At 44.2% G+C, this 14,890-nt stretch overlaps 1 protein-coding gene across 2 annotated transcripts in view; it reads left to right on the top strand.

Moving 5' to 3' along the window:
* The window catches only part of MAD1L1 (mitotic arrest deficient 1 like 1), a 2,106,297-nt gene that overhangs the window by 587,771 nt on the left and 1,503,636 nt on the right, over positions 1-14,890 (top strand). For both annotated transcript variants that reach the window (XM_086940612.1, XM_086940613.1), the window contains exon 11: positions 61-205. In XM_086940612.1, the coding sequence (XP_086796738.1) occupies positions 61-205 (145 nt within the window). The remainder of the gene's footprint in view (positions 1-60; positions 206-14,890) is intronic.

Raw genomic sequence — 14,890 nt, 5'->3', positions numbered from 1 at the left:
GCCCTATCAGATTAAGAAGCAGGTAGCGCTGAATCTTGATGATGTCCTCTTTTCTTTTAGTGCCCGTGTACTGGAAAAGGCTCAGCACCAACTCAAGGAGGACCTCCTGAAATTCCAGAACCAATACTTGGAGGAGAAGAAAAGGCGGGAACAGCAGGAAGCTCTAGTTCGACGCCTACAGAAGCGGGTCTTGCTGCTGAGCAAGGTACGTCCTTTTTTTTAATCAATAAAACTGACTGTTACAAAGTTGAAAGTAGTACATAAAGATCAATGTCTTAACCCAATAAATGTTAAGGCAACTTCAAATATATTTTAACCACATATAAAGTCAATTACGAAAAATATGTATGATTTTACAAAATAAGGATGCGTACACACACAATAAAGGAAAAAGGGAAAGAACATGTGAGGGGGGCTGACTTAAAATGAAGAGCTACAAAATGCAGAGGGGATTTTATGAAGCATCTTCAGCCCTAAAGCAATAGGCACATGTTGGCTTTGGCGTAGGCCTCTCGGTCTTGGTTCTCTTTTCTGGTTTGATGAATTCCTGATTCTTCTATTTGCACAAGACGAGCAATCACAGGGACTCTGGGTTTCGCTTTGCGAGTTGGGAATTTAAGGAGGAGGCCTACTGTGGTGCTGGACTGTAGCAGTGTTCAGCTGGAAGCTGTTGCGAAGAGTTTCTTTTGGGCCAGCCTGGGGATTTTCAGAGGCCTCTTACTTGGATGGCCTTGTTTGAAAGCAGATTGAGGAAGATGTATGGAAGGAGTATCATTTAACTGCCAGCTTGCAGTTGATAATATTATCAATGTATTCGAGAGATCAGTAGTCTTGGGATTGACTAGTTAACAAAAGTGTAATTGGAAAATCTTTTTTTGATAGCTTTTTATTCGTTTTTCATTTAATATCACAGCATTACAGGGGCACTTCTCAACAGTACACTATTTGATAAACCTCTAAACAACAAAAAACTGTCTTGTTCACAACCATCTGTTTCATGAGCTTCAACATAGTATAACAAGAACAAAATAACTGTATAAACGTAATTACCGCAAACGCGTTAGTGAATTTTATAGTCAACAGCTTTCTGAGTTATACACACTTAACAGACTACTAAGTAATACCTTGCCATTCATCCTTGTATATCGATGTAGCGTCGTGGCCAGTGACCACCATCCTCTACTTGTTCCCACCACTGACCCCCACATCATTAGTTAAACCCACACTCACTGTTCCAGTCCAGTTTATGTTCGGGGGCATTTCTGGAACCAAGTTCTTGGTTAGGTTTGCCTATCTCACCCAGTAAGGCGTGGTTCCCGAATTGCTTAGTGTACCGGAATGTGTTGTTTTATATGCCCTTTAATAATCAAGGAGGGAGGTAATTGGATTTTGCTTGGGTCGCCATCAGAAGGGTGTTCCATTCAATGATTGTTACCCCTTGACCAGTCTGCCATTGTATGTGCATCATTCTATTTATATCCACAGTGGCCCATCATAGTAGATCCCTAAAACATGGTGCCACTGTGGGTGGGGAGTCCACACTTTCCAATGCATGGCTATGTTGCATTTCCTCAGTAGCAGGGCTAGATCTTTAAACCTAGAGGTGTGTTTTGCCTTCACCGTTCTCTGGGATTATCCCAACAAGCACACTACTAGGTCCACCAGCAAACCCAGGAGGGTCAGTCAATAGGTATTCATATGGAGGCAATCCCAGACCATATGGGCGAAGTCCACTTTCCCAGCCTGGCTTCTGGGGCAATCAGCCTCGATTCATGGTTATGTTTGATAGGTGTATCAGTGACATGTAGGTGCAGTTGATATGCATATATTTGAACCTGGGCTTCCAGTTAACTTGTTACATGAATTGTACTATTTGTCTCCAGTCTTTATTGGATATAACTTCACCTAAGTTCTTCTTCCACTTAACTTTCAGGGCCATTGTCGGTGCAAAATATGCAGGGGCCAGAGCACGGTGTTGGTTACCGCTTTATATTGTACCGCAGGCATCAGAAACGTGGTCCGGGTCTGTCGGCTCTGCCACACCCGCATCTGAAGCATCACTAATGGCTTTCTTCAGCGCTTAATACATCAAAAATTGACCTTTGTGGAGGGCAAAGCCTTCCATTATCTTGTTGAATGTTAATAATTTGCTATCTGCATATAAGTTGCCCATCGTGGTCATTCCGACCTGATCCCATGACTGCGTTGTGCAGTTGGTTGCCACTAGCACTTGGCTGGGTGTTACCCTCAATGGCAACTCTGGGGAAACATGGTACTTCCTTACCCAATTTTCTTGAGTACTCAGCCCAACACGTTTTGATGTTTCTTAATGCCTGTGGGTAGGCTGTCTGGAGCTGTCTTTAGCACTCTACTGCAAGCCAGCTTTCTATCCTTACAAATTTAGCTGCCATATTGTAGGACTCCAGGCTGGGAACCCCCAGGCCTCCTTCGTCCAAGGGACTTATCACTTTGTTGATCGCTAAATGTCTAAGTTGGGTTCCCCAGGTCAGGTCAGACAACAACAATGGCAGATACTGAAAGAAGGATCTCTGCAAATGTAATGGTAGGGCTGTGATAAAGTATAAAAGTTCTGGTAGGAATATTATTTTAATGATGGCCACAGGACCCAGGGGCGTGAGTGTTAAACTCTGCCAGAATGGTAGGGTCTGTCTTACATTGTTGACACATTTGTCGCGATTACCGCTTCGTACACCCAAGTCCTTGTGATAGATCTCAGCACCTAAATATCTAATAGTAGTAGATTCCCATCTGAGAGTCCTCAATGCAGGACGGACAGTTGACTTAAAGCCCGGATAGGTCTCTGAATACAGTGGTTGTACGAATAGGGAGAGGCTATGTTTTCTGTTAGGTAGGAATAATAGCATGTCGTCAGTGTTTCAGGCCGCCATATGGTAGGTGTCTTGGACCTGGATTCCACACGTCAGGCAGGCCAGAGTTTCGAGGGCCAGGACAAACATAGGGGACAAGGGACTTTCTTGTTGAGTGCCCCAATGGAGCCGCCATCTCTCCAAGTATATTTCCATGTACATACCAAGGCTAGAGATTCCGTGTACAAGAGGTGTATCCACTTCAAGAGGGTTCTTATGATTCCCAGAGTGGTTAGCATGTCAAATATGGCTACAGCAGGGTTTCTAATGCTTTTTCAAGGCCCAGGGATTCCACTGAAGGCCTCCCTGGGCGATTCTCAAGCAGGTCCATTATATGTAACAGAAGGCAAATGTCGACATGCGTGTTACACCCCGGGAAAATCTACATTGATCCGGATGGATCAGGTCAGGCACACAGGGGAGGAGCTGATTCACTATCTTTTTCCCATGTATTTTGTTATCGCTGGTCAAGAGGTTTAGCGGTCTGTAGAATTACACAAGAGGGTCCCATCCTTTCTTTGGCTGCACCACAATAGTGGCTTCCCTAATGGTCCAGCATTTTCCCTAAAGTAGTAGTCTATCCCTGTTCACATGGTTTCCTGAAAGGGGGGTTTAATTGTGCCTCTGGCTGTAGCCTCCAAGTTGGTATTGCTGTCATTGTCCTCCCCTATTCTAATGTCACCAGCAAAAGGTTGTTATCAAAGTCTGTTCAGCATAAATATTTGGTCTTGTGCAGGTGTAGCAAAAGCGCTACAGGTCCCCAAGGTTCCATCTATGCATGTGTGTAATCCATGCAGCCCACAATTGTGAGTACTACCTGTTTAACGGGTACGCTTCCTTATACAGATCAGTCAACTCCCATCTTTCTGTCTATTGGCGAAACCCCTAGCCATCAGCCCACTGGAGCCCATTGGTAAGGGCGCTAAAGTAAGGCTCTAAGGAGCAATTTAACAACCAGTTGTAGTCCTCCCCCCTTCTGGTTAGAGTTCAAGGAACGGGAGTGGTGTAGAGCTAAAGAGTCCAGGAACTGCAGTTGCCAGGCGTTGGGTGCATATATGCTCGCTATCGACATTGGTATTCCATCTAACATTCAACTTCATTATAGTATATCTTCCCTCTGGATCAATGCTTGATCTTCGAAGTGTGAGGGGGACTCCTGGTCCCACCCATATCAGCGTGCTTCTTGTGAACGCTGAGAACACTGTGCCCAATAATTCTCACACACACGCATCCTCCCCCCAGCATTTTCCAAGGTTCGCGAACTCCACAGCCGCCAAAAGCATCTTGTGCATGCGGGCGATGTGTGTCCTTCGTCTATGTAGAAAGTTATATACTTTGTGGAATTTCGCTTAGGAGCCTAAGTCCCAGAACATTCCAGATTATATTTTCTCTCTGGGCCATATCTATAGTGTCATGGGGGTGGTGAGGGCTATAAAGAGGGGGAATCCAACACTCGCCCAAGGGGTGGTTAGTTGTGGCATGTGTTCTAGGTAGTAATCATGTCTTGGCATCAGATTGTGGTAGTTCCCCAAAACACCTGTCAATGCAAAACGTATCCCAGCCACGTCTACAAAACCCCCTTCAAACAAAAAGAACAGCATAACATAAGTTCATGATTTCTTGCACATCTGCAGTGTTCTACGGGGTGGGGGTTAACGTGGATTCTAGTAGAGCATTCATCTTTAGCCACCACTTAATTAATGTTCTTCGTGGCCCCAGGCAGTGGGCCCCTGCAGTTGCCCACCCTGCATGATTACCCCACCTGGTCCATGTGCGGTCAGATCTATGGCCGACCTAGGTGTGACCAGCAGATCCCTTAAAGAGGACTCCAGTTCATCAGAGATCCGTTGTCTCGATTTCACACTGTCTCCTACGGTTTGCTGCAGCTCATCTGTGTGGCTGGTTCTCTCCTCATATGAATGTCAGAAATCAAAGTTGCTCTCTCCTCTGCCGCTTTTTCTTTCATGGGAGCTCCCATTAGTGGTCTCGATCAGCTTATGTTTGGGCATCGTACCCTCTTGTCATTAGACCTGTAATTGGGACAGGTCATGACCTTCGCCCTCAAACCATGCCCAGATCTCCTTAGGGGTGGTAAAAAAGAACATTTTGTTTTTAAGTGTGACCAGCAGCTTAGCTGGGTAGAGGAGTCCATAGGGTGGTCCCAAGGACTTGAGTGTCTCTTTACCCTTGTGTAACTATGAAGTTTCTTCTGCACCAGTGTGGTATAGTCAGGGAAAATATGGACTTTGTGGCTTTTGAAGTCCCAGGGGCCATGGGCACTGGCTGTTTGCAGAATGTCATCACGGTCATGGTAATGCAAAGCCTAGCGACCCTGGGTCTGGAGGGAGTGCCTGGAAGTGGCGGTTTAGCCAGCACCCTGTCTGCCCTCCACAGGAAAGCACTTAGATTGAGTGTTTGTGAGCACCGCAGTGAGCAACCAATTTTCCAGAAACAATTCTGCTTAAGGGTTTTAGAAGCACTCTGGGAAGCCCACCGCTTTAACGTTATTCTGGTAGGAGCTACTTTCTGCATCCTCCACCCTTTCCTGCAAGGCCTTCAGTTCGTGGCACAGTTCTTTGATCTGGAGCTGCAGTGTTGATGCCATGGGTCACAGTGTGACCTGCGTCGATGTAGTTTCCTCCATTCTATTGGAGCAGAAAATTGATGCGATCACCATAGATGTGGGCCTAAAGTGAGCAGATCACCAGAAGAGTTGAATCCCTTTGTATGTTGTTTGGTAGTACTACAGGGGGTGTGGTCGTAGCCGTGCAGTGACTCTCCTGGGGGCTCTCTCGTGCACCCCACCCCAGGGGGTTTTGTTTGTGAGGTTGCCCATAGCAAAGTCATGTAGGAGGACGTCTGATTGTGGCCATGTTGCGCTACCCCATGCGTTCGACTCCTTGCAGTTGGCAAGTATGTGGGTCATTCCCCAGGGGGTTTGTCTCCTATGCCGCTGCCAATCCCGCCATTGGCCAGCCCTCAGGTCCACAAAGGTGAGGTGCGGAAGCTGCTTGTGAGCGAGGGCAGGAGAGAAAGGCCTTCCCTTGGGCTTCTACATGCTTGTTATTAGTAGCCAAGACTTGGTGTATCAATCACATGGGCTTCGATTCTCTTGAGGTGGCTACCCCTCTCCTACAGCTCACCATGCAACTTGGTTCCGTTTTTTTTTGGTGGGGGGGCTTGTGCCAATGTGGGGGTCAGAAGTTAATGACGCTGTAATGGGCCCCATGAATGTCTCTGACACAGCACCAGTGGGTACGTTGAGGTGGAGGGGAGCCAATCGATCCCCTAGTGGAGGTCCTCCATTAGGATCATTCACCGCCATGGGGAGAGGCCACGATCGCCTTCAGCCCGCTGCCTTCCTCTGGTCCTCACAGACACTAGCCACCCAGCCATGATGTACCCTCAAACATTGACATAGGCCGTCCGGACCCTCGAGGGCTCCCAAGCTTCTTTGGGCAGCTCCCATAATAACCCAGCCTTCTTTCTCATGCGGCCCTATTAGTTTGTGGCTGACTGAGCAAGGCCTGCCCAATAAAGAATCCCCCTCCGCCTGCCTAAACCCCACATATAACATTTTGGGTAGCGGGGTGTTTCTCTATGTTGGCTGACCACCACCGCCCTTTATAAAATGCCAAATCCATACCTCGGACATCATTGCTTTGACATCAAATTTGTGCACAGCTTTTGCGGATGCACAAAGTTGGTTCGCTGCTACCTTTACAAATATTAGGAGCCTAATACTGACCTTTCTTGATGAGGCTCTTACCTTTCACAGGGTCAGTAGTGTCACCTCAGTGCTGGGTGGAGATAGTCACCCTGTACTGCAAGGCAAAAGTTGAGGATGGATTTTGTCTACCATTTGTGAGTTTATGGGATAAAGTTTACATCACTCTAAGCCTGTTAGAGCAGTCCAATATTACTGAATGGAGTCGACTATCAGACTTTTATTTTTTATAGTTTGAGCCAAAATCAATTCCCGCTCAATTTTTATAAATGTTGTAATGTGCATCAATCAGTTCGTGAATGATTGTCTTTTGTGTTGCATTTGTTTTCTTGTAGGAGAGCGCTGTTGATAACCCCTAAACTTTCACTTTTCGTTTCCTACTTTTACTTATTTGAGCATTTCCAAGGCTACTTACTGTTCCCGCGTGCCTACTGTTTGTGCCCCAAACATGAAGAGTACCGTTTTTGTGCCTCTGTAGAGTCTGGTTTTACATCCAGCTTCTCTGTTCACCAATGACTTCATTTTAAGTTGAGGGAGGAAAGTAGTTTGTTGGGTGGTTTTCAAAATGAGTTATTTGCGGTCGGATTCCTGATTTTTTTACTCCCAGGCTCCTGACACCTTTGTGACCTTTTGCTACCTGGTGGATAGCATTGGCAGGCAATAATTTAAACCATCGTTACAAGTATCAGATCAGCAGCAGCAAAGTGTTGGAGATACTCAATGAATGGAAGCCATTTAAGATGTTCTATGCCCTTAGTCCAAATATCTAGATATTGTACAATGAAGTGATTTGTGGTAAGCCTAGCTGCTGGTTGTGTTTCTCCATAGTTATTGCAGCGGGTTATTCCTGCTCTTGCAGTTCCTGCGACTATTCATAGCACTGTGTTTTGAAGAAAAATAAGGTATTACTCTGCATGTCCATTGATTGTCAGTGGCTTTTCTTTGCGGTCTGAGACCACAGACCCCGAGGAGGGATTCAGAGAAGTTTTGGAAGCACATTTACTTGGGATTCCCATCAAGGGCTGCTCGCCTCGGCTTCCTCTGCCGGAGAACATCTCATTTCAACGACATTAATGAGAAAAGAGCTTAATAAAATCAGTTCAGTTCCTTTACATTATTATTACCACCTTTGGTGGCGAGGCGTGAGGTGAAGCAAATATCATTTCAGCTAAAATAATATATTTGTAAAAATAGTTTTACCTCTGAAGCTTATAACCCAGCGTGAAGGTTAATTATCTAATCAGTGGTTTTGGAAGTAATAATCAGCTCTTCGCGTCTTGGTTGAGCAGAAGACAGAAATGAGACAGGGTTTTCATCTGCCCTCTTCTCTGCCGCTGGTTAATCTAGTGTGTCTCGGTGGAATGAGAATACCGTGGTATGAAAGCCTGCAGACAGGAGGGCGGCGAGGCGGTCTCACTGCACTCTGAGCCGCGCACCACGCGGAGGCATATCTTCGCTGTTGCCCCCCAATCAAGGAGCTGTGTTGTTGGTGGTGGCATCCTCCATAGTGGAACATTGTTTTAAGTAGATATTTAAAGTCTTTCTTGTGTCATCAGGAGTGTTTTTGGACTGGATCAAATTTGTTTTTCCCCTTTGGATTGTAACTTGCTGACATGCACCCAGGTATTCATTGCGCCACGGATGCAAGGAAAACTCTGTCCTGCTGTAATACGTTTTGTTATTATTATTTAATTTTTGTATAGCGCGTAGCTACCCGTAACATTTTCCAGCACTGGAGGACATGGTAAGTAACCTGCATGTGAGTCCTAGAATAACTAATACACAGCTCCTCCCATTGGAAGGAGACACCCTGTTGCACAGCTTTGTGATTCAGACGTGTCAGTCTTTCTGATTAGTCATCAAAATTAATTCTTCCACATGTTGGGGTTCCAAAAAGTTTTTTATTTTTCATCAAGGTTTCCATAAAGTATAAATTTCTGGTTGTATGTCCAACATTAACATAATCCAATATCATTCCTTCCCCAATGCATTTCGGGCTAATAGGAAAGCCCTTCCTCAGGGGACAACTCTACGAAAAAAGGAACAAATCAACATATCACTGTGTGTAACGAAAAAAATTACTGTACACACGTTGTTCAACATCACTACATTTGTAACCATCATGTCAAGTTAATCCAAAAGTGCCCAAAAGTCCATGTGGAAGTTAAAGAACCATGCGTGTGTCATTGATTTAAAAAACCTAATCCTCGGTGGCCCAGAACGCCGATGTGCTTGTGAAGATCAATCGAGTAAATAACCAAAATGCGTGTTAAAACAACCTGATACCAAAGTCACCGAACGGTGTGTTTAGAAAAGATCCCAACATTTTAAGGTGCATTAACGTGAGCGGCATACTCACGGACTATTTCAATGAGCTCAGACGCTGTCTCTGCAACAGAACAGCGCAAGTTAAAAATAACGCGTTAAAGCATTCAGCTCATTTGAGCAACATAGCGTGGTCTCGTGCAACGAGTACTTACTTGGTGGTGAAGTTAGAAGCGCGCATAGCCGTTAGTATGTCGGGAACCCCGGAGGTGTTCTCCCTAGGTGCTGTTTTTACCGGCTCGTGAGTACATGCAGAAAGTAAAAACGGACTATGAAAACAAACTGAACAAAAACGCGGCGGCCATATTGAGTGAGGTATTAAGAGTGTAAATCAGGAATATATGTATGAAAAGTATGGTTGTATCAAATGGGATTCAGGTACATTCAGCAGAAATGTAATACATGAAAAATTTGAACATTGCAGGTTACAAATAACACAAAAATTCCATTCGATCATTAAGACCGTGTGGCTGCATCGATGCCATATAGCGAATCCAAAAGTTCTCTCTTTTGAGCAATGTCTGTTTGTTGTTAGGAGTGGGGGTAATCTGTTCAAGGATGACAAATTTCAATTGAGCTACAGAGTGTTTTTGTTCAACAAAATGTGCAGCCACAGTAGATTTCAAATTTCCTGTTCTTATATTGCTTTTATGCTCAAGTAAACGGGTCCTGATCTTCCTCTCCGTGTGTCTGATATAACACTTGCCACATGGGCACTTGAGCATATAGATTAAATTGGCTGAATTACAGGTGGCATTCACTCTTAATTTCACAGGGTGACCCTTCATTGGGTGACTGATGGTGTTCCCTGGGATGCAATTATTACAATTGCTGCAATTGTAACAAGGACGTAGGCCTCTGTATGTAGTAGATTCACTTTCTTTGATGGATTTCTTCAGAATTTCCTTCAAATTGCGACCCCTGGTGTATGCAAACATAGGTGGTTGATCAAAAATACCTCTGAAATCCGGTTCAAAGTTCAATAATGCCCAGTGTTTGCGAATGATGTTCTTGTAACAGTTGCTTAGAATGCTGTATTTGGAGACCACCACCATCCTGGTGTTTACTGGTTTAACAGTGGGTTGTAGCAAGTCTTCTCGTTTCATGTCTCCGACTCGGCTGACTGCTATATCTAAGGTTTGTTGTGGATACCCTCGATTTTTGAATCTTTCCACCATGTTGGTGACTTCCTTTTGACAAGTATTTTCCGAGGATACTATTCTTTTCACTCGCATCAGTTGGGATAAAGGTAAATTGCGTTTCAGCCCGGGTCTGTGAAAACTCTGGTGGTGCAAGAGTGAGTTCCTGTCTGTAGGCTTCCGAAAAATCGTGGTATTCCAGTTTCTATTGTCGCATTGTATCTCCACATCCAGAAAGTGTATACATGTTCTATCCATGTTCCAAGTGAATTGTATTCGCTGGTTAATGCCATTCCATGTATTTAGAAATTCTGTTAACTCCAACTCTGTTCCTTTCCAAAGAACTTGAGCATAAAAGCAATATAAGAACAGGACATTTGAAATCTACTGTGGCTGCACATTTTGTTGAACAAAAACACTCTGTAGCTCAATTGAAATTTGTCATCCTTGAACAGATTACCCCCACTCCTAACAACAAACAGACATTGCTCAAAAGAGAGAACTTTTGGATTCGCTATATGGCATCGATGCAGCCACACGGTCTTAATGATCGAATGGAATTTTTGTGTTATTTGTAACCTGCAATGTTCAAATTTTTCATGTATTACATTTCTTCTGAATGTACCTGAATCCCATTTGATACAACCATACTTTTCATACATATATTCCTGATTTACACTCTTAATACCTCACTCAATATGGCCGCCGCGTTTTTGTTCAGTTTGTTTTCATAGTCCGTTTTTACTTTCTGCATGTACTCACGAGCCGGTAAAAACAGCACCTAGGGAGAACACCTCCGGGGTTCCCGACATACTAACGGCTATGCGCGCTTCTAACTGCACCACCAAGTAAGTACTCGTTGCACGAGACCACGCTATGTTGCTCAAATGAGCTGAATGCTTTAACGCGTTATTTTTAACTTGCGCTGTTCTGTTGCAGAGACAGCGTCTGAGCTCATTGAAATAGTCCGTGAGTATGCCGCTCACGTTAATGCACCTTAAAATGTTGGGATCTTTTCTAAACACACCGTTCGGTGACTTTGGTATCAGGTTGTTTTAACACGCATTTTGGTTATTTACTCGATTGATCTTCACAAGCACATCGGCGTTCTGGGCCACCGAGGATTAGGTTTTTTAAATCAATGACACACGCATGGTTCTTTAACTTCCACATGGACTTTTGGGCACTTTTGGATTAACTTGACATGATGGTTACAAATGTAGTGATGTTGAACAACGTGTGTACAGTAATTTTTTTCGTTACACACAGTGATATGTTGATTTGTTCCTTTTTTCGTAGAGTTGTCCCCTGAGGAAGGGCTTTCCTATTAGCCCGAAATGCATTGGGGAAGGAATGATATTGGATTATGTTAATGTTGGACATACAACCAGAAATTTATACTTTATGGAAACCTTGATGAAAAATAAAAAACTTTTTGGAACCCCAACATGAGGAAGAATTAATTTTGATGACTAATCAGAAAGACTGACACGTCTGAATCACAAAGCTGTGCAACAGGGTGTCTCCTTCCAATGGGAGGAGCTGTGTATTAGTTTTCAGTCTCGCTGGCAGGCACAGACAGCGTCCAACCCTGCTCGCACGCTACAAAGGTTTATTGTTGAATATAAGAGTTGAATTACCGCCGTGCAAGTCCTCCATTTATAGTTTGATCAAGTCCTAGAATAACCACATTTTAGCTGTTTGTGGAACCGGCTAAGGGAGTTGCAGTTTCTGATTGATTCTTGAAGTGTGTTCCACATTTTTGGACAGATGAAGGAGAATGCCCTATCTCCTAATCGAGAGTGTCTAAATATGGGCACTGAGAAGAGGGACTTTCTGCCGGAGTGCAGCGTCCGAGAGGGACGATAAAGGCACAACCAGTTTTTGTAAAAATTCGGGGACAGCGTGGGTCTTGATTTTATACATGAAGCAGAGGGCTTTGAAATGAATCTGGTATTCTATGGTGAGCCAGTGGAGGTTTTGAAGGAGGTCGGACACTGAGGAATATTTGGGAAGCTGGGAAAGCATCCTTGCTGCTGCATTTATTGTTATTTACTTAATTGGAATCTGAATGTGTTTTGTTGTGGATGCTGTTGTTGCATTTTAGGATGATCAGAGGATGGATAAAGATGCTGACTTATAAGGTGAACGGGATAAGCCCAACCGCTCCTGAGACAACTGAATCCTAAGCGCATCAGTTTGTCTTCAAGATATCAAAAGACTTGAACTATTCCACAAGGTCTGTATTTTCTCTAAAAAGGAAGTCTTATGAAGGGCCAGTGTCAAAATACTAGAAATCTGGCGAACGGTGAGCTGCAAGTTAGATGCTAAGATGCCGGCCATTGTATGATCACATTTAGGAAGCTTGACTAGTTAAAAAAAAAAAAATTGTTAAAAAAATAACAAAAAAATTATTTGGGGCAATTGAAACACTGCCGTTAGAAACTGAAAAGCAGTGTGAGACAACATTGTTTGTGTAAGCCCTCCATTTTCTAGAATCATCTTAACCCGTGACCATAAGAGGACCTTCTGGATAAGAGCTCAGGCAATGGGTTAGGAGTCTGGCCTTTTACTTCTCTGCCTGTCCTTACACCAATATTTAAAACTATTAAGCTTTTCAGGTAGAATTGTAGCACAGGTAAAATATGCAACAATGTAGTAACCTATGAGTTGTGTATGCGAATAGATTAGCATATCTGACATTTCTTAGTGAATTGGGCAGCAGGATTGAACTACCATTTCAGCCTTATGCACAAAAGGTCCAGTTTCATGTCATGCAGCAATATCTACTGTATGAAGTACATACCGACTTCATGAGGCAATTTGAGAAGCTGTATCCAGGAAATATGTAGTATTGAGTTCTGTCTTGTACATGCAGTGGTCTTCAAATGTCCCTTGGTACTTAGGGTGGGCAGTTGTAGAGTGGCATAGGTTTCAGGCTCCATATGGAACATGCTACGTAGTCATGCCATCGCCTCCCATCACTTGTCTAGCGTTGGGGCTAAAGCGACAAGCTCCTGATGGTCTTCACAATCTCTACCCAGCCTTTCCAATGGGTACACTTTCTGCATCCACGAATTATGCTGCTTTGGTTGCAGGTCAACAGTCCAGGCCTTGCTCATGCTTTGCTTGCAAATCACGGACGGTGCTGATAGTCCGGCGAAGCTATTTTAAATCCCCTTTAGCAGGCACAGACCATCGTCTATTGCAGTCTTACTGCCTGTGTTTAAGAGGGTGTGTGGGAACAGAGTTTTTCTTTTTCAAATATGTTCTGCTTGGAATTTTTTGCTTCGGGGGGGATGGGCTGGTACGATGAATTATTTAAGTATTGATTAGCGTCAGTTGCTTGTTTATGCCGATTGTCCCTGTAAAGTATCTTTGAAACGATCAATACTAATCATGTAAGTGATTCGCTGCAGCCTCAAAGAGCAGAGATGCATCAGAAATGCAACTTTGATGAAGTTGTTTAGTCTGCGCAGCAGATAACGCTTGCATTATTCGATGGACCAGTTATGACCGTGTGGGGAATTCACGTTGGACATGTTTGGGCTTCTACACTTAGCTTGCCTTTATTACTCTGAAGCTGAAAATGTCACTGTTGGCCAATAGATGTCTTCTTGTGTTTCTACTTCGCCTGCATCCCGCTCTGTCACCGGTCCCACTTCTTGGGTTACTGGGTCCCCAGGGTGATCAATGAGCCCACGGGTCTGCAGACTTAGACTGGAAACGAGACCGTGACTAGATTGGGGGCTTAGGTTCATGGCTGGATCATGGCAGCTCATGGTGTTCTGAAAGCAGCACCCTCGCCTTCAGCCCACCAGGAAAGGAACAGTGACCATAACAATCCTGCATGTCTAACACCCTGGATCTTCTCCCTCAACAGGAATCTGCTTGAAAGGATCACATGCAAAGATCCTCTTCATTCAAAAGACTCATGACCGCGCGTTCTTCATAACGGGTCAGGTTTCCACCTTCCCCTCAGGTGATGACCGATCTATTGTCTGTTTAGGTCTCATAATTGAAAACAGGAGACTTGACACTGCCACTCACTAGTGGCTTGTATTTCTTTTGCCATGCATGTTTTTACTCCTAAACTTATGAGGCATGGTAGCTGTTCGACAGTTCCTAAAAGTTTAATGTTCCCCGAAGTTTTAGGCATGAGAATGGTTCGACTGCCATGCACAGTGAACGCAGAGGAACAAAGTTGCAGCTTCAGTTAACTTTTTGGGAGAATAACGCAATGTTTTTCTGGTTACGTTCTCATCGTCTGTGTGATAACATCGAGCATTGGGTGAAAACATATTAAAACTTTTAGCAGGCCGTGCTCCTGTCCTTTGGTTATTGTACAGCTGACTAGTACACCAGTTTCAGAAGTTTCAATAGAACGAGGGAGTGCAGAGTCTCTTTGCTCCATCCCTCTAATCTGATTATAATGTCTTTGTTCATAAAGATAATTTTCGAGACAATTGGGAACATAGATGATTTTGCCATCCAACTGACCCTAGCAATTAGCGCCCGCATTCCGTTCCAACGCATCTGACATTAGCAGTGATTTTATTTCTTGATTGCCTTTATTTACTCAGCATCCCCCTTAACAAAGGATTGGGAGATGGTCGTGATTTGTCTTTGCAAATTTTTCATCCATCTTAATTATGAGCCACGCGGGAGCTTGCTTGTAGGCGAGGCTCTGTTTCCTGCTTTGATTTCCATCACTCCTCCTCGCTTGGGTATCTGATTGACCCCTGCTTCTGGCTGTGGATACTGTAAAATTGGATTCAGGTGTCTTGAAGATGTCTGCTGCACGAGTTTCA

This window comes from Lissotriton vulgaris, chromosome 10 (assembly GCF_964263255.1).
Source record: "Lissotriton vulgaris chromosome 10, aLisVul1.2, whole genome shotgun sequence".
NCBI lineage: Eukaryota > Metazoa > Chordata > Amphibia > Caudata > Salamandridae > Lissotriton > Lissotriton vulgaris.
Note: the sequence above shows the minus strand (reverse complement) of the source record. Positions and strands in the feature narration are given on the sequence as shown.